At 51.0% G+C, this 19,681-nt stretch overlaps 1 protein-coding gene across 3 annotated transcripts; it reads right to left on the bottom strand.

Moving 5' to 3' along the window:
- Positions 1-53: 53 nt before the first annotated feature.
- On the bottom strand, positions 54-19,389 carry LOC115542090 (probable ribonuclease ZC3H12C). Of its 3 annotated transcripts, XR_003976462.1 has the most exons (7): positions 19,260-19,389; positions 8,780-9,690; positions 8,186-8,325; positions 7,405-7,639; positions 6,809-6,915; positions 956-4,914; positions 54-804 (listed from the first exon to the last, which is right to left on the bottom strand). XR_003976462.1 is itself a non-coding variant. In XM_030354199.1 (6 exons), exons 2-6 carry the CDS (start codon positions 9,610-9,612, stop codon positions 3,221-3,223), a joined length of 3,009 nt encoding a protein of 1,002 aa, XP_030210059.1. In that variant the 5' UTR covers positions 9,613-9,690; positions 19,260-19,389; the 3' UTR covers positions 54-3,220. The 3 variants fall into 3 exon arrangements, 2 of the variants coding, with proteins under 2 accessions (XP_030210059.1, XP_030210060.1); XM_030354199.1 differs by having other exon boundaries at positions 54-4,914; XM_030354200.1 differs by lacking the exon at positions 19,260-19,389 and adding an exon at positions 15,544-16,034 and having other exon boundaries at positions 54-4,914.
- Positions 19,390-19,681: the final 292 nt, after the last annotated feature.

The following is a 19,681-nucleotide window of genomic DNA, read 5'->3' as shown; positions in this document are numbered from 1 at the left end:
AGTTGTGTTGTGAGGTTTCAACCATACAGTGGAGAGTACACTAGACCACACAATGCAATACATTTCCCTTTATTGAACAATCACAGAAGAGAATAGTTACAATGACGAAGAGTGTTGGTTAGTTACGCCTTTTCTAAAGGACCTCTATAAATAGCGTTTCAACAAACAAATCCATTTTTTTGATGTTTTGACTTTTTTCTACAAGTATTCCTAGACCGTAAAGCGTTGTGTCATCTAACTAAATATAGATTGGATTATCGTGTCGGTGAATTAGTTAGCTCTGTGTTAAACATTCCAAGACCACATGCTCTGCTCCGGGGTCGTATGCTTCTTAAGGGAACTAATAAATTAACTATGTGAAAGCAGATTGTTAAATTGGCATCTGAGGAAAGTGCCGTCACTTTGTAGACATTGATCTGACGATGAGTTTCGGCCCAATCCATATTGGTCGATGCCAGATCAAGATCTTTAAAAGTTGCTTAATGTTGCAATTTAAAACCAGGCAACTTCAATATTTCAGTTTCCCACAACATAAGTTAAGTTACATACTACAAGATAAGGAAAAACAAAATACAACATTCGGAAATGAAAGGAAGTGACAACATGCAAAGTACACACTTACTATGCATGTTTTCATGATTATGCATCTGTTCTAATGAGGGCACACACCTGCAGTAACAAGGTGTACATCGGTCCTAACGAGCGAAACAAGGTGCACAACTTGCCTAACGAGGGCACACACCTGTCCTTAATGAGAGCACGCCTGTCCTCAAGGAGAGCACACCTGCCCTTACAGGAGCACACCTGTCCTTAACGAGGCCACGCACCTGTCCTTAACGAGGCCACGCCTGTACTCAAGGAGAGCATACCTGCCCTAACAGGAGCACACCTGTCCTAACAGTAGCACACCTTCCCTTAACGAGGGCACACACCTGTCCTTAACGAGGACACACACCTGTCCTAACAGTAGCACACCTTCCCTTAACGAGGGCACACAACTGTCCTTAACGAGGGCACACCTATCGTGACGAGGAGTGCGAGGAGGACAGGTGACAAGCTCACACGCGTCTATTTTGTCAAGTTACCTAACAGAAGAAAAAAAATAAACTTAACATGCAGAGAAAAATGAACCAAAACAGGTGAAAACATGCATAAGAGTTGGCTGAACATAGTTCAGAGTATCGGATGTGTCATAAGCACAATGCCGTCAAACAGGCATTACTTGGGGCCCCCGCTCTGCTCCCGCGCTGACACACGGTGTCAGGGGTCCCAGAGAGAAGGCGCTTCTTCAGTACACTAAAAAGATCCCCCGGTTTCCCTCGCTTCAATTATCTTACACACTTTGTATAATCTGGCATGGGTGGGGGTGGGGGGTGGGGGGCGGGGGGATTGAGGTCCTGAGCCGTGAGGTAGCAGGTTGAAATCCCTGTGGTTTTGCTTTGGGGCGGGGGCCAGACCCGGACTGTTAAACCCTCGGGGCAGAGGTCGGTTCGATGGCCTCTTGCGACTAATCCAAGCATTTAGTGAATCTACCGATTAGGTTTATTAACTGATTTAAACTTTGTCATCCATCACGATATTCATTCTTTAAAAGTGGGAGTGACTCGTATCATTGAGTAAAATAGTTTTACAGCCGTCCATTAATTCATGGCCAATGTGTTTCTAAATGTGACTCAGCACGGTGTAACTTGTTCTCATATTTCCAAATAATCCCAAGTTAACCTCATATAAATACTAGGAATGGCTACCATATTTTAGAGGAACTTTTAATTTGAAATGATTCGAATTGAAATGAGTGAAGGAAGTACAAATACTGATGTTTCGCGGGGAGGGGGGGGGAGAGATCAGAGGTGATTGTGTTCAAATACGCTTAGGATATTTTTTTTCTTTCTCAAACCCAAAGCCAGATAACGAGGCCGCAATACCCAGACATAGCAGGTAGTCAACCTCCTCGTATCATTTAACATCACGCATCATCAGCAGCAGCTTCCACACGCTTAAAGAGCGGACCTCCTCGATCGGAGAGCAGCAAGGCGCCGACAGTCAGCGACCCACGAACGACGCGTCCGCAAACAGTCTGTCCGCCAACGGCGCTACGATACAAATTGTATCAAAAACAAAGTGGATTTTGGTTCCCCCCTACTTCCTTCATTTCGCTGCGGGGTTTAAAGCGTGGATTCTTCCGGGAGCCGCGACCCGGGACCTCGAAGACACTGACGGACAAGAGAAGACGCCTGGCCGCGCCGTTCAATATATTAACGTCTATTTACAGTAGGTACATGGGCGTCCACGGACCCTGAAACACACATCACGGTCTGCAAGAGCAACGAGCTCAGACTCAAAGGGTCCCGCAGACGGAGAGAGATGGGGGTGGATGAGGGGGGTATATGGGGAGAGATGTCCCTTACTAAAACTAAGGTACACAGGACGTGGTGCCACCCATCTCTGACTCTTCACGACGGAGACCGGAGAACGAACGTCTCCCGAGTCCTGAAATTCGAACCAGACACCTGCTAATCACGGACAAGGGGGGTAAGGGGCTACACAGTCACGCACAAGACGGGAATCTCGTTCTAGTTTTTTAACGAACGGCACGACGCATGATTTTACGATTAGAAACTCCCTGGTGGGAAAAGGGCCGTCATCCAGGGGCACACCCAGAGAACGGAGGAGTTTGTTTTAACCGGTTTAACCTCCAGGGTGGGCGGTGCTTGCGTGTGTGATCCGAAACACGGCGTTACCAATCAGTGTAGTTCTCGACTTATGCGGAAGAGAAAAAACGAATTGATTTAAAATAATGAAGATTTTGTTGCAGAATCAAGTAAAAGGTCAAAACAACAAACCGAAACCAGTTTAAAACAATGAATCAACATAATACTAGCTCTCTGAGCTAATATCGGAAGTGTTTCGTGCATTGACGGTTCAATTGAAAAAGAATTAATCAACCCAAAAAATCCACAACACATTCGTGGCGAAAAATCCCCCCCCCAATTTTTCTTTCCGACACGCAGATACTTGTACGACAAGTATCATTAACTCATAAATCATCCCGAAAAAAGAAAACAAAACCGTATACAAAAATAATTCTTCCGACCATAGAGCTCCGCAACGAAACCCTCCAGTTGTCGGAACGATCCTTCCTTCCCCCCCCTCCCCCCCCGGGGGCGATAACCCAAACGAGGGAAGGCTCGTCGCCACGGCAACGAGACGCACACGTCCTTCAGTAGCCCGTCTGGGCCTTCTCGGCCAAGATGGCGGCCGCCAGCTGTTGGGGGTCGCTGACGTGGGGGTGGCGGCCCATGGCGCGCCGCACCAGCTCCGGCGGGAATATGTTGCACAGGTTGAAGTAGGCCTTCTCCCGGGCGTCGTCGTGGCGACCGCCGTGCGCCGGCGAGTCCGGCCCCCCGTGGGCGGGGCCGTAGAGGGAGGGCGCGGGCGAGGAGGAGGAGGAGGACGACGACGGCGGGGGCGGGGGGTAGAGGGGCGGGGCCAAGCCGGAGAGGCGGGGGGAGTGGGAGGGCGAGGGCGGAGGCAGGGGGTTCAGGTAGTGGGGGGGCGAGGAGGAGTGCAGGCCCGGGTGGGAGTGGTGGTGGTGGTGCTGGTGGTGGTGGTGCTGCTGCTGCTGGCCGTAGCCGTCCTGTCCCCAGGGCGGGGGGGCGGCGTGCCATGACGACTGCCGCGTGTCCGGGAGGCTCTGATAGGCCGACGGCTCGTAGCGCGAGGCGGGCGGCGGCGGCGGCGGGAGGGCGGCGGCGTGCCTGTAGTACGACTCCCAGCCTGACGGGGGCTTCTGCCGGGGCGGGGGGGGCAGCGGCGGTGGCGGGTGGTGGTGGTGGGGGTGGGGGTGATGGTGCTGGTGGGCGGCGGCCGAGAGGTGCTCGTAGAGCCGCGAGTCCGAGGCGCTCTCGGCGCGCGTGGGCGCTAGGCAACGGCCCAGCGGCGAGCCCGGGGCGTGGGGGCTACTCTGGGGGAGGGTGTGGTAGTCGCCGGGGCAACTGGAGCGGGCCGTCAGCGGCTGGTGCTGCAGGTGGGGCGGCAGGGGGTACAGCGGCCGCTTGGGGGGCGGGGCCAGGCCGTCCTGCGGCGCCGTCGGGGGCGGGGCCTGCTGCTCGTGCCCGCAGCCCGGCCCGCGGCCCAGGTGGTAGCCGTGGGCGTGGCCGCCGTGGTGCGGCGGGGCGTACTCGTGGCCGCCGCCGTGGTGGTGCGGCGCGCACGAGTACAGCCGGTGGCCGCCGTAGAGCAGCCCCGCCTCCTCTGGGGGCGGGGCAGCCTCGGGGGCGAAGGAGGCGGGGCAGGCGCGCTCGCCGTACGCCGAGTCGCAGCTGCTGCCGCAGCTCACGCCGCTCTCGCTGCCGCACTCGGAGCCCGCCGACCCCAGCCGCGGCTCCTGGTCGCCGGGGTAACGACAGTCGGGGCTGCGGCGGGACGAGAGCGCCAGGCCGGCGTAGGAGCGCGTCACCGAGTAGTAGCTGAGGTCCGGGGACTCGCAGTGGGGGTACAGCTCGGCGCAGGGGCCCGGGCAGCCGTGAGGGGTGGGGGCCCGGGATGCCGGCTCCTGCGGCGGGGGGCCCCCGGGGGCCGGCGACATGGCAAGGGCCCGGCCGACCCCGCCCCCGCCCCTCCCGGCCTCGACGCGGCCCTTGGCGAGCAGCAGGCGCTCCTCGGCGTCGCTGTAGGAGAAGGCGCGCACGCTGGGGTCCGACTGCCTCTTGGGGGCCCCCTTCTTGGCCTCCAGGACCCCCGCCGGCACGCTGTGGCTCTTCACCAGGCCGGCGTCCCCGGGCGGGCCGCCCCGGGCGGGCAGGGCGCAGGTCTTGGCGCTGGCCCGGAGTTCGTCGGCCACGGCGCGCTGCGGCTGGGCGCTGCGCTCCGGGTGGTAGTACTTACACTTGTGGCCGTACGTGCACTTCTTACCTGTAGGGGGGGGAGACGGGGGAGGTGAGGGGAGACGAGGGGGGAGACGGGGGGTTAGACACCGCAGCTGGGAGACGTTTCAATTTTCGGGAAAGCCAAATCTCAGCAGCTAATTATATTATATAATTATTTGTGCTGTCAAGCGATTAAAATATTTAATCGCGATCAATCGCATTGATGTCATAGTTAACTCACGATTAATCGCAAATCTTTTTTCTATTTTAAATATCTTAATAATATTTATGTTGCTATGTCGTATAAAGCAACCAATAGAAAACACTTCAGAATGGACTGGATGGATTTTTTTTGTACTCCTTTCTAATAATTATTTGCATACACACACACATACAAATAGCTATCTACATACAAAGCCACTATGGAAATTGGATTCAAAGTGTGTGTGAGTGTGTGTGGATGGCTGGTTCAAGCAGCCGCGCCTGGCCCAGGTTGATTGGACTCTGGGCTTCACACCTGTTTTGCATTGAGTAATCAGTGTGCACTGTGTAAAGTCGCCTAGGCGGAGTGCGACCATGTCCAATTGCTGCACACCACCCAGGTGACTTTAACTGGGCTCCCCCCCCAGACAAGAGCTGTGTTTGAAATCGTTCCCTATCACGGATATAGTGCACTATACAGGGTGCTCTCCATTTTGTAGTGGTGCTCGAATTCTCAGTGGTTAATTTCATGCATTATAAAGTGGACTTATAATACCCAAAATCTGAGTGTACATAGGATGTACCCTACATGTTACTCCCGTATACCACAATGCAATGCGGTCGTGTTTTTCCGGAGGAGAAGAAGAAGCTGAATAACCGCGAAAACAAATACATTTAATGATGGAGTCTCCGGCTTTCATTTAGAAATGTCAACAATTTATTTGATTATTTTAATTAATTCTAAATTAATTAAAAAGAACTTGAACAAGGAAATGTAACATTCAACATCAACACAACCTCCAGCTTACCTCGTGAGTGTCCGGTTTGTTTACATGATGTGGGCCCATCTGTCTGCGTCAGACAAATACCCGGCGCATTCACTGACGCAAATGACGTTTAGAAATGTTCAGCATAGTGTCCGAATCCTCGTTTGTTCGTTCCCTATATAGTGCACTATATCACGAACACTATATAGGGAATAGTGATTAGGGAACGATTTCGAACACAGCTAAGGACACAGTTGAACCTGTGCCCACTGATTAATGAATACACCACAGGTGTGCAGCCTCACTCAGCCCCAGAGTCTAATAGGTCTGGCTCGGCCAGGTGAGGCTGTTTCAGCCAGCAGTCATCTACCCACACTCCCACATGGATGATTGTCCAAACTGTCACTCATATTTCTATAAATGGCAAATGTTCAGGATTGATACCAAAAATTATTAACCAAAAAAAAAAGTCCTAATAAATACTGGACATTGAAATACTTAAATCAGTCCCAGGATTTCGCGGGCCTTTTTTGAGGCCAATGGAAGACTTCCGCTTATGTTCCACCACAATGTTGCATGCATTGCAAAATCATTTCCCCCTACTTTCATGTAGAATACCAGGATACTGCTTTTCGCGATATTTCGCAGTTATTTCGGCCGGCAAGTGTGAAACGTTTGACGCGCACATGCTGCATGAATGCTTGAATCGCTTGAACGTAAACACGGAAGTAAGGCGGGAGGTAGTTTGTCGACGTCAGTTCAGGACGATGCCACTGATTGGTCAAGTTTGCGGGAAAGTTGCGACACAAATTGCGACAAAGCCCTGAATTTGCGGTGATTGGTTGATCGCAACATCGCGAAATCCTGGAGGGTCTGATAAATTAACATGAAAAAAAAAATAACATGTGGAAAAATTGTACAAAAACAGGTGAAAACTTGACGTAACATATAAATACAGTCAGTAAAACTAACCGTAGGGGCATGGCTGTTTCTTCTGCTCGGGCATGATGGGTCTGGTCCTCAGGAAGTTGTCCAGGCTGGGCCCGTGGCGACCCAAAGGGTCGTCTGGAGGCATGAACCTATCAGACACAGGGGGAGGAGTCATGTGATCAGAGGGTCGGACCAATGAGAGCAGGGCACAGATCGACTTTAGAGCAGACAAACTACAAATGGGTGACGGTTTGGTCGGAAACAAAGTCCCAATTTTGTCACGTTAAGTAAAAAAAATGATATTTGTTGTGATAAATAAATAACAATGGACTGAAGACGTATGTAGAGCAAGGTCGCTTCGAGAGTTTATTAAAAGGTGACATATTATACCACCAGGTGTGAGTGTGATCAGCCATTACAAGCCCACTTGTGATGTCAGAAGGGGCAGATTTTTAAAACGGCTTGTAACGACTAATCACACTCACACCTGGTGGAAATATACAACACCTTTAAAAAAAATGCAGAAATACATATTTTTGTATGTTCTACTACAGTCCGACAAGAGAAAGCCGACCAAAAAACGCGCCGGTTGCTAACAGACTCTCGTTGCCGCGACAACACGACGTCGGCGTCCTTACTTGTCGTTGACGAAGGAGTACATGAGCAGCCGCTCGTCGATGAACTTCTTCCACTCGGGCTTCTCGTTGGCCAGGTCGCGGTAGTTGTCGTTGGAGACGATGACGCCGTCCGACTCGTACGCCAGCTTGACGATGAAGCGGTCGTCGTAGCAGACCACGCGGCGGCCCTGCACGCGACGCGACGGCGTGAACACCAGGATCTTCTCCTTCTCCAGCCGCCGCAGGATGTCCTGGTCTGGGATGGTGAGAGGGGGGGGGGGAGGGGGGAGGGTAAGCTGAATGCACTAAATGTGAATGGGACGTGGGTGTAATACCACGTGTGACCACAGGAGCGCTATTACAAAATACACAAAGTTGTATATTGTGGTTGTCAAGTGCTACAACCGATATAAATACACTAGTTCAGTATGCACATTATGAAAAATGATCACACTGTGAACCTTATTATATGTTCATACATCATTAAACACCGATTATTTTGTTCAACGAACTTCTGTCAATTCGGTTGTTATAAGCTGCATGCAGGCTGAACACCAAGATCATATCCTGGGGTCTTAGTAACAAAAGCATTGAACCGTGACGTTCTCTCTCTCTCTCTCTCTCTCTCTCTCTCTCTCTCTCTCTCTCTCTCTCTCTCTCTCTCTCTCTCTCTCTCTCTCTCTCTCTCTCTCTCTCTCTCTCTCTCTCTCTCTCTCTCTCTCTCTCTCTCTCTCTCTCTCTCTCTCTCTCTCTCCCTCCCTCCCCCTCTCTCTCCCTCTCCCTCCCTCTCCCTCCCTCCCACCTGTGATGGGGGCGTCGGGGCGGGACTGCTCCTTCCTCCACGCCGGTACGAACACCGTGACGTCGTGGTGGCCGCGCTCCAGGAACCAATCCACCGCCAGCTGGATGCCACGGCAGGAGAACACTTCCTTGTTGCCGTGGCTACAGGGGTCACCGGGGAGAGAGAGACAGTCGGGTGTCAGGTGACGCGCTAGCCGATCCGTCTCAATTAGGGTCTAGACGCTAATGCTACCTCGCTAATGTCACCTTTCATTGAAGCTAAATGCTAAACGGTTGGTCATTGAAGCTCTTAAAAGCTCTTCAACTATTTGGATCAAATTAATCCAGTAAAACGTTGGTTTTTGTAATGCTACAACAGTTTCCTCTAACGCTTCGTGACATTTAACCGAAAACCTCCCAAAATGTATTAGAAAAACAAAAAAAATCTAAAGAGTTATGACTCAATTATTTATTCGCAATTATTTCTATACAAGATACAGAACCATACAAAAAAAGGGTTAAGAAAAACGACGCTTCAGCTCAACGCTTGATCACAATTCGCCGGTCGGATTCGGTGGGAAACCATAAACGATGAAACCGGTTCGGGCCGCCTCACCTCATGGCCACGTTGCTCCCGTCCACCACCACGGGCCTCAGGTTGTCATGGTCACCCAGGCCCTCCGACAGACCGGGGGACTCCGCCCTCTGGCCCTCCAGCGAATCAGAGCAGGCGTAGGACGACGACGAGGAGGAGAGCGAGGAGCAGGCGGAGGCCGCCGCCGCCGTCCCGGGGGCTGGCTCCGCCTCCGACCGGCTCCCCAGTTTGACCAGCTCGCCCAGTATGTCGTTGATGAGCGTGTCGGGGCCAAGCTTGGACAGCACCAGCCGCACCGTCTCCTCGGGGTAGCCCAGCTTCAGGGAGAAGTCCAGCTTGGCCTGGTACTCCTTCGCCCCCGTCCCTCCGGCGGGGGGCTCGTCCGGCTCCGTCTCCGCCCGGGGGGGCTCGATGCAGGGCGGAGCGACGGGGGGGTCAGGGGCGTCGTGTTCAGAAGGTCCTGGAGGCGGTTCTGGGGGCCCCTCGGTCCCCAGGTCCACGCACTGCGCCCGACAGAGGGGCTGGTGGGCGGCCTTGGCGTGGGGCGACGCCCCCTCCCCGCCCTCGTTGGGTTTCTCCGCGGCGGCGACGACGGCCTCGGGGTCGGCCGTTTCCGCGGCGAGACCGGCGACGCCCAGCTCCGTGTCCGAGCCCTCCGGCTCCGCGGTGGGGGGCCCCGAGGGGGGTCCGGGGGGGGCGGCCCGGCTCTGCCCCGGCTCCTCCATGGCGGGGAGTCCCGTCTCGGCGCAGCCAGTCTGGCGGTCGGCCCCTTCTATGTGGAGGTACTCCAACTCCAGCCCCAGGTCGTGGATGAGGCCTGCTTGGTTGCCTGCAGCATGGTCCTTCAGGCCCATGGGTCCGTCGCACACATCAAGCGCTCGGGGCCCCCCCCCCAGACTGCGGGCCAGTCACAGGGCTCGACTCATCGGGCCCTGGGGGACAGAGATAGAGACGGGCGTTATTAATAAGGACAGCGCGTGCTTGGGCGACTGCAGTGCATAAGCAAACAACAACAACACAACACCCACGCGGTCCTAGCAACATGGGTTCAGGGCCCGGTCACGTCAGTCAAATCAAACCCACAGAGTCGTTGCGGACCACTGATTTGGTAGTTGACTAGCGGGGCTACGCATGCAACCGCTAAGTTAAAGGCTACAGCTGACCTAGCTTAGATTTTATCCTAACAAACAATGAAAACTTGTTCGACTTTAGAGAAGATTGCCAAACGTCATCGGTGTACAAAACGAGGGTGTATAATTCCTAGGGTTGGACACCAGTTACTGAAAAAAGGGGGTGACTTTATTTTTCCCCAAAAGGTGTTTGCTCTGGTACGCTGCCGTCACTTAATACATCGATATTTGTGTACAAATCTTTTCGATTTTTTTTATAGAGGAAGTTGCCCCACATTTCAGCAGGGGAACCTCTGCCTGAGAGTTTTCGAAAAATGTCGATCAAAGCAAACTTGACAGTCGTGAAAGTTGTCCATATGGGTTCCATATGCGATGTCTCTAACCACACTAAGCAGTGGCACTGCAATGTGCCACGATGTACAGACGTTTCCTCAGACGTTTCCATCACAGGCAGGTTTTATGTGGTACAAATCCGTGGACCGAAGCAAATAGACAGCATTGTCGTAAATTTCGCAAAACTTTCTCAGACCTTGAGATGGGGTCGCGGGCCAAAGGAGGTTGGAAGCCGACGAGATACGTTAAAAAGACTTCATGCGTTCAGACACAGCGAAAGATGTCCAGAGTGGTGTCATATGTCACTCTACTCCTACTCTCGTGTGTCCCTTCAGAAGGCCATGGCCTGGACCAGCTGCCCAGATAACTGAATCTTAGTAGAGAGACGCGCTGGAGGGAGGGGGGGGGGGATAAGAGACAAAGGCAACCCCTCTTCTGTCTGCGTCTCCCTCCCCCCCACTCCCTCTTAATAATGGATGTCCAGAGACCACCCCCCCCCCCCCCGCCCCCACCTCTCCTTTCAAAGCAGGACTCAGCACTAAACATCACAGCACCCCTCAGCAGCGGGGGATAATAGGGCACGCACACGCCCACACACGCACACGCACACACACACACACACACACACACACACGAACACACACACACACGTCGGGCCCATTGTACCAAACTACCCCCCCCGCCCCACACACACATACTCCAATATTCTACCTGCCATTTTGGGCTCCATATGGTTTATTCCCACTGGGGTCCGGTCCAGGACGAGTGGGTTATGGGGGGAGGAGGGGGGTGGGGGGAGTGGTGCAACAGGGGGAGGGGGGGAGGGGGGGAGGGGGGAGGGTATAGCAGGGGCTAATCCGTCTGGGCTGGGGGGTTGTTAACTTGATTCCACTATTCACTTTAAGGCGAGGACATCCTGGGAGTGGCTGAGGTGAGGAAAAGCGAAAAGGGGATCATCCCGGCGTGAGCTACTTTTCCCGGGGTTACGGAGGAACGACGGTCATAAGATGGGTTGGACGGGAACCATGGCTGGAGTTTAAAATGGAGAGGTTGAAATAAATGTATTTTAGGGCAGGAATGATTGGATGTTAGGATTCGTTTAATTAACCAGCTTGTTTCCCCCCTTGTGGGCCTTTTCATGATGAGGCACATTTTTTATTATACCGCTCATATGAATCCGTTACATTTACCTAAACGGCATTTAGCAGACGCTTTTATCCAAAGCGACTTACAATAAGTACATTTGCAGAAGAAGGTGAAACAATATGTCGCTGTCGGTACAGTAAGCATGTTCATATAACCAAGTGCAAAGCACTAACAATCACTAGGTTAACCCATTCTCCGTACACAACAAAGATAGTTAGGATAAGATGCTGCACAACTAAGTAGCATCAAAGATTATTGTTGATTTCTTTGCGTTACTTTTATTGCATGCCTCTAGTTCCACATAATCAATTAGCTCTTAACTTTTAACTCGGAACAAAGCTACATTTTCTACTTCCTAAATAGGCCACAGAAAAAAAAAAATACAAATATCGAAGCTAAATCATCTCAAGGAAATACAAATTGTCCCTCGTTTGAATCAGTCCGTCCATCCGTGTATTGCCAGTAAAAAAAATTGGCCGTTGGAGACGTGTGACTGACGACTGGCGGCAGTTGGCCAAGTGTCAAGGCGATCGCTCAGACGCACGCATATCTCCATCGGGATCAGTTCAATGAGCACGGCCGCTCGGCTCGGCTCAGCGCGCGCGTGCGCGCGCCGCTACACGCTAGGGACGAACCGTTGGCGATGGGGGCGGGTGCGGGGGGGGGGGGCGGCGGGGTCGAGTTCAGCGGGTTTGCATTTTATGAAACGGGGGCTGCCTAGCAACGCAGCCCGGTTAGCGTTGCTAAGCTACAGCTGTTGTGAAGAGCCGCTACCCCACCCCATTCAAAGACCAAGACATAAGGGGGCGGGGGGGTGTGTGTGTGGGGGGGGTGTTCTCCGGCGCATGCACAACACACACACACACACACACACATAAACACAATAATAACACTACACACACGCGCTGATACATCTGCCCACACGCATGCAACGTGCGTAACATTGGCAAAAAACTTGTTAGCGTACAAGGACAGAAAAAAATTGGTTTCTTTCTCCCTCTCTCTCTCACAGACACGCACACAAACGCACACAGACACACAATGAGTCACGGACCCTTTGTGTTCGCCCCTCAGTTTGTGCAACACAACCGTCATCGTCGACGCACAACGCCACCGTAACCATCTTCAAGGCCAGCTTCTATCTTCTGATGTATTAACGTTGAAAGCGACAGCCAATACGGAGACAGGTTGTTAATGACCAGGTAGGGGTTAGACAGTGAACACCGAGACAGGTCAATAAGGAGCAGGTAGGGGTTAGACAGTGAATACAGAGACAGGTCAATAAGGAGCAGGTAGGGGTTAGACAGTGAATACAGAGACAGGTCATTAAGGAGCAGGTAGGGGTTAGACAGTACAGAGACAGGTCATTAAGGAGCAGGTAGGGGTTAGACAGTACAGAGACAGGTCATTAAGGAGCAGGTAGGGGTTAGACAGTACAGAGACAGGTCATTAAGGAGCAGGTAGGGGTTAGACAGTACAGAGACAGGTCATTAAGGAGCAGGTAGGGGTTAGACAGTGAACACCGAGACAGGTCAATAAGGAGCAGGTAGGGGTTAGACAGTACAGAGACAGGTCATTAAGGAGCAGGTAGGGGTTAGACAGTACAGAGACAGGTCATTAAGGAACAGGTAGGGGTTAGACAGTACAGAGACAGGTCATTAAGGAGCAGGTAGGGGTTAGACAGTACAGGGACAGGTCATTAAGGAGCAGGTAGGGGTTAGATAGTTCAGGGACAGGTCATTGAAGGTGCTGTAAGTAAGAGTCTAGAGTTGTAAAGGAGGGAGAGCAGAAAGGAGAAGATAACAAGATTTTGAAACTAAAGTTTAGTAGTCCATTACTGCACTTTAAAAACGCTCGCTTTGACTTTAAATACTAGGTGATGATTTAGCCATCTTTTAGACGATTTATTTCGACAGCTAAATGTTTAATCCTTCATAGCAAGAGGTGATAGTCCAACGTTAAATATGTGAGCATCAATCAGTAACCACTGGGCCCTTGACGGAATATATTCATAACACTTTCACCCCCACCGCAACCAAAAGGAAATGTGTGCATGCATGCGTCTCCTGAAGAATCTATCATTACGTAACAATATATAATAAATGAATCGGGATTTCGTTTCGACAAAAAGGCTAAAATTGCACGAGAATGTCAATATTTTAAGAAAATGCTCATATATTCCGAAAAATCTGTAACCGAACTGCAGCCCATAATTTGTATAGACTACAACATAGTTAAGATTGATGCTATATCGTTAATTGCTCCTCAATAGCATGTTGCTAAGAGACAATAAGGCAATAGACAATAATGCCATCTCTCAGCCAATCAGAACGGCAGTGTCTTATTCGGTTTGCGTGTGCGTGTGCGTTTGTGTGTGTGTGTAGGGGGCTGAGGGGGGGAGGGGTTCCCCATGTAACAGATGTCTGCTGAGCGGCGCATGCAACTGGTGCAACCTTTGACCCCCTGCGAGCGCATCCCGCCACTACTGTCACCAACGGCGAGCGTGAAATGGTTGGCAGGCGCGAACACACACACAATGTGGGGACACGAAACACACACACACACACACACACACAATCTTGTACTAGTTCTAGTGTTGTCATTTATCAAGTTACACATACAGTGCAATCTGCCTGTTTAGCATCCTGTTAGCATACAGTGCCTGCAGTAAACTGTTTCAAATGATGAGCCGCGATTAGATTGACAGTTGGCCGTACACACCTGTGAAATATTTTCATAATAACTTGATGGAAACGTGGCAAAAACTCAAATTGATATTACGCACAACAGTGGCAGTTGAGGAGAAGGACATACTAGCAGCTCAAAACTTTGTTTTCCTTCTTTGTTTGGCAGTGAGTGTGATTCTCTCAGGGCCATATGGGGCCACAGATGTGGAGATAAGAGTGAACCGAAGCACAAGACTCCTCAACAGAGTCCTCAACATTGTCCTCAAAAAAGAGGCCTCACAACTGAGTCCTCAAATGAGTCCTCGCTAAATAGTCCTCCCAACAGAGTCCTCAACACAGTCCTCACAACAGAGTCCTCAAAGGAGTCTAGCACAATAAGAGTCCCCCAATGCCTAGTTATGGTTCCACGTTGACGCAACACAGGGGGGGTTACGGACCCATTGCGTCCTTGCGGACCCTCCTTTGCGTCCAGCGCAAGGGTCCGACGTGCGCCTCCCAAGAATGTTAACCTTGCGTCGAGGCAACGCAGCAGCCAGGGCTGTTATTGGTCCGCTCACTAACACCTGACACAGAGCCAAAAAAGGTTCACGACGCGCCGTCGAAGCGCCTGCGTGGTCCGACGACGCTTGCGTCGACGTTGAACCATAACTGAGCCTTAAGACCCATTGCGGGTACCGCATGCTAGTTGCCCAGTCACGGCGTCAGATGTCCAAAAGCACCCAGGTGGTGAGATGAGGCTTTATTGACACCAGGGGGGGGGGGGGGGGGGGACACAGCCGGGGGGATGCCTGGGGGTGGGGCAGATAAATGGGCCTGAACACAGCATATAAATACACACGGTGTGAGGAGCTTCCAGTCGTTAAGATGACACCACACTGTCATGCGCCGGCTAGGACGTCAGTGTGACTTCTACACCTCCACACTGACACCCACTCTCGCTCTCTCCACACTCACCCACTCTCTCCACACTCACCCACTCTCTCTCCGCCCCCCTCTCTCTCTTCACGTTGACAAGATAACCTCCGTAAGGTTAGTGTGTCTGTGTGTGTGTGTGTGTGTGTGGGTGCGTGTGTGTCGTAGTCGCGTTGTACGGGAACGGGTTCAACAGACAAGGTACCAAGTAACACGAAAAAATTACTGTAACTATACTTATCTGAGTAGTATGGTCAATTAATTTCAGGAATGAGGTTATACTAGAATCTCAGCCAAGAGATGTAAATGTGGCGTTCGACATACGGGTTAGCCCACACTTTACGGAAAACATGAATCACTACACGTACTGCCAATTCCTTCCCAAAGGCATTCAGGAAACAAATTGAATAAAAAGCTTAGTTAGGATCAGAAGGAACCTTTCTCTAACTGTACACGGCCCCGTGGAAATAAATGAACGTTTTAATCAAACGAGGACAATCTCTCAACGCTGTTCCCATTTTAAGCTCAATGCCAACACGTGCTTCCTCGAAGGAAAGGGAACCCCCGAAACACTTACCCTTCTCAGAAGTGCACTGCCAGCGGGAACCGGCAAGGAACACAACACGCACTCCCTCCTCATCCCAGCATGTTTTACACGCGCTCGACTCCGGGCTTCAGTGTTTGGAAAGAGCAAAAAAAAGGACCACACAAAAAAACGCACACACTCCACTCAGTGGGGCTGACCTCTGAACTCTTGTGTGTGGAGCAGACGGAGCAAACTCTCCTTGAGGAAGGTCTGAACCCCAACAAGTGCAGGGCCGGCAGCTTCTCCAGGATGCTGCTCCTCGGATGTGTGTGTGTGTCGAGGAGAAAGTGTGTGTGTTTTTCCTTTTTTTTTTCCATCTCCCTCTACCTCTTGTCCCCGCCTCTGCCAGTGGGGGGGGGGCGGGGCTTATACAGAGAGTGGCAGAACAGATGGGCCGTCAATGACAGCCATCGCCACGGCAAGAGGGGCCACGGCTCGGCCAATGGCGGCGCAGCGAGCCCCACAATAGGACGCACATCACACACACACACACACACACACACACACACACACACAGAGGGGGGGGGTCGCTGGGCGGGCAGTTGCCGCTGCAAACGCCCCAGTCTCCCCTAGGCACACGTATTCAACCCCCCACACACACACAAACAGCAGCCCCCCCTCCCCCCAAACCCCCATCCCTATCCTGTCCCTGTGTGGCCAATACATCACCATGCAAGAGAGTGTGTGTGTGTGTGTGTGTTAGGGAGGGACGTGAGGGGAGTGTGTGTGTGGGGGGGGGGGGTAGAGGATGAACAATAGACCCACACAATAGGAGGCGGGGGCCGGGCAGCTGCAGGCTGGGGGCCCGGGTTCTCTAAGGGCCCCGGGGGCCAGGAATGGATAACACCTGGCTATGCAGGCGCTGCTGCACTCAGCCTACCGCCTTTGTCCCGGGGCCCAAGGCTCCTGGCAGGGCTGGACGGGAGGAGGGTGGCGGGGGGGAAGGAGGAAGAAGAAGAAGAAGGGCCACATGCCTCGCGGAGGCCCTCGCAGGGGGCCATCAAAAGAGGAGGAAAGAGGCGAGGGTGATTAGGGGGCCGACTGAAAGGGAGAAGGAATGTGTGTCTCTCTGTGTGTGTGTGTGTGTGTGTGTGTGTGTGTGTGTGTGTGTGTGTGTGTGTGTGTGTGTGTGTGTGTGTGTGTGTGTGTGTGTGTGTGTGTGTGTGTGTGTGTGTGTGAGAGAGAGAGGGAGAGAGTTTTACGTCCTTATAAGTATAGGGAGGGCTGCGCTCTTATTGTTGCGGCACACTTTGGGGCCAGATGACTCGGATGTTCCAAAGGGCGGGCTTCCCTTGACCACGCGCCGGCTGCTATGGCATGCATTCCCTCCACGGGAGAGGGGCGAGAGACAATTAAAAGCATGCGGTGACCGGGGAGAGGGATCGGCAGTTTCATCGTGCCGGCTCGTGGCTGCGTTGCGAGCTGAATCAATCGATCACATCAATCAATCAATCCACCCATCCATCAATCAATCCATGTTTTTGCGTCCGTGTCACTCGTTCCCTTTACAAGTTGCTTTAGATAAAGCGTGAACTATACATGAATTAACGTAATTGTAAAATAGGGGGAAAATGCTACGCTAGCATTTAGCTAATTAAAATTTTCCCTAATTCTCCAGTCCTCGCAGCAGAATCGACTCCACTATGAATCCAGCCTCCATATCCAAACATGTTTAGTATGAAGGGAGCCATGGCTGGATAGAGACGGTTGCAAAAGCTGTTTTGGCTGAACCCGAAATAAAAGTCAATGAACAACAGGTGAGCCATGTTGATATCTGGTGTATGTTGAAAGAGAAATTAAAAAAGCCAAAAAAGAAAAATATACAATATACATTAAAATAATTGAAGTCAACCCATTAAAACCAACTTTAATTATTCACATCTTAGGTCTTATTAATATTTTATAACTAAGATAGTTGCATGGTTGTAAAGCCATTTAGCTTAATCGTGTAGTAACAACAATATCTAGACTTTTGGACTGTTGCGTCTATTGGAAACACTCAGACAAATAAAACGCAGCCCTTGATAGAGAATTATTCAGTGGCCAGCCTTTTACAAAACGCCATGTCTTCCCCACAGTGTTACAAAAAAAAAATTACACCTTGAGGCGTAGGTGATCCACACTTACGAAAGGTTCTGGTAACTGATGAACAGGATTAAAATAATATGCTGGCTACTACACTCAAGAGAATTACAAGACAGGTGTTTCGGACAGGGGCGGAGAGCGAGCGGGCGAGCGAGCGACATCTGACCCCTCAGCGCCAGAGATGTAACCCGAGATAAGATCCAGTATGCTTGGGCAAACAAAGAGCAGATAGACTGCGAAGGGCCATCTGCCACTGTAAACAGGTGGGCACTTAAGACAACTGCTTAACCGGGACCCCCAGACCCCACCAACCGCTACTGTAGAGCAAAACACACACACAGCGCTAGTACCGAGCGCGGCTCAGCTTGGATGCGCGTTGCCGTTTTCGTGGCATACTTAACATGAAGCAGTTGTGGACAAATTAAAACATTTGACTAAATGTCACAGAATGACAATCTGCCACTTGAAACGAGATGGTTGTCGTATCCTAATTATAGATTAGGATACGTAGCTTGGCTCATAGCCTTGTAGAATCAGACGCAACACGACGGTAACAATTAATGAAGAAGAATAATAACATTGGAAAGTAGCCTATATTTATTTTCATTATTATAAAGAATAATACTGCGGGGCCCTATCGTGATTGCGTTTGTTATTTTCAATGTATTGCTCCTGATGATACTGTCGTATGTGTGTCATTTACTTTTATGATCTCGATGGCTCTGATAGGCGTTCAAAAGAAAATGGTATGTACCATGATGCCGATAAAGCATTCTGAAACTGAGATACAAAGCGAGAAGATAGGAAAATAATGAAGTCTCCCAATTTGAGTTCCAAACAATTGTTTAATTGATCGGACAAAGAGACAGGGAGAACACTATGGTATAACTAGCGGGGAAGCCACCATCATCTAATTGCATTTCCAGTTTAATTGACATAACCATCTATTTTCATAACGTTGCCTCATGACTACTTTGTATTTTTCACTTAAACCATTAAACAAGCAATAAAGTGGAAAAAAATAGGCATCCATGCACACAAAAACAAACCCTAAAAACGTGTTTTAAACAATAACAAAAAAAAAGAATTATTCTGACCAAAAACAAACACCACCGATGGGCTTTGAGATAGAGCTGCCTGTTGCAGCCTTGTGTGACCTTGCTCTGCGTAGAACTGACAGGGTTTTGCATTGAAACCCCAGTTACACAGAGCGATAGCCCTGCCTGTTGCTGAGGCCTGGTCGTTGTAAACAACTCAGACGTGCTGCATGTTGCACAGCAGACATTTACATTTTTGTTTTGAGATTTGATAATCAACTTTTTCCATCACACGATTCCAATATTGCTCTCCTTTCTTTGCCACCACAAATTATTTGCATTTAAACCGCTATGACTTTGCAAACGTGGGTTCCCAATGACAGTAAAGCTCCTTTGAATTGAATTGGCATTGGATTTTGCTGAAATGCAGGGGCGTGCACGTTAGGGGCGAGCACTCGCGCTCCCCCACCTGATCACCGGCGCCAATCACCGCAGTCACGACCTCCTTCTAACCCCGCTAAAGACCGCACGACGGCGTTCGCGGGGCCCGCATACCGTTCGCTGCGACGGCCGCTCGTTACTCACGGTGTCGGGGCCATCCGTGGAGGTTTAGAACAAAGTGTCTCGGCGGAAAGGCTCCGTGACACACCGTCGACGCGAAAACATCCGGCGAGATGGCAGCGTGACCTAAACTGAGACTTGCGTCAAGGCACCGAAATGTAGGGATGTGGTTCCCGTCGAGCTCTTTCAAAGTAATAGCATTATAGCGGGCGGGCACGGTGGTAGGGCTAACGATGGGTTCAAATAACGCTATTTTGCTAATTGTTTTATATATTACAATTGAGAAACGTCGTGATATATTTATCTGGGAATATGAGATATTAAGTGTATTTAAAACTTTGAGGTTCACCACCAGTTGAATTTAAATGTCGGCATACTGGATTAAAACTCGAGTAGGCTACCTCTTCAAATATAGGCTAGAACAAGATATTGTTCGCTGTTGGGCT

The sequence above is a fragment of the Gadus morhua genome, chromosome 4, assembly GCF_902167405.1.
Source record: "Gadus morhua chromosome 4, gadMor3.0, whole genome shotgun sequence".
NCBI classification, from domain to species: domain Eukaryota; kingdom Metazoa; phylum Chordata; class Actinopteri; order Gadiformes; family Gadidae; genus Gadus; species Gadus morhua.
The sequence above is the reverse complement of the archived record's forward strand: the minus strand, read 5'-3'. Positions and strand labels throughout refer to the sequence as shown.

Excerpts from the sequence above, each read along its gene's own strand:
- LOC115542090 (XM_030354199.1), bottom strand. The coding sequence starts at position 9,612 with ATGGGCCTGAAGGACCATGCTGCAGGCAACCAAGCAGGCCTCATCCAC. Across the intron at positions 8,326-8,779 it reads GGGAGCAACGTGGCCATGAG|CCACGGCAACAAGGAAGTGT; the intron begins GTGAGGCGGCCC and ends TGACCCCTGTAG. Across the intron at positions 4,915-6,808 it reads GAAACAGCCATGCCCCTACG|GTAAGAAGTGCACGTACGGC; the intron begins GTTAGTTTTACT and ends CCCCCCCTACAG.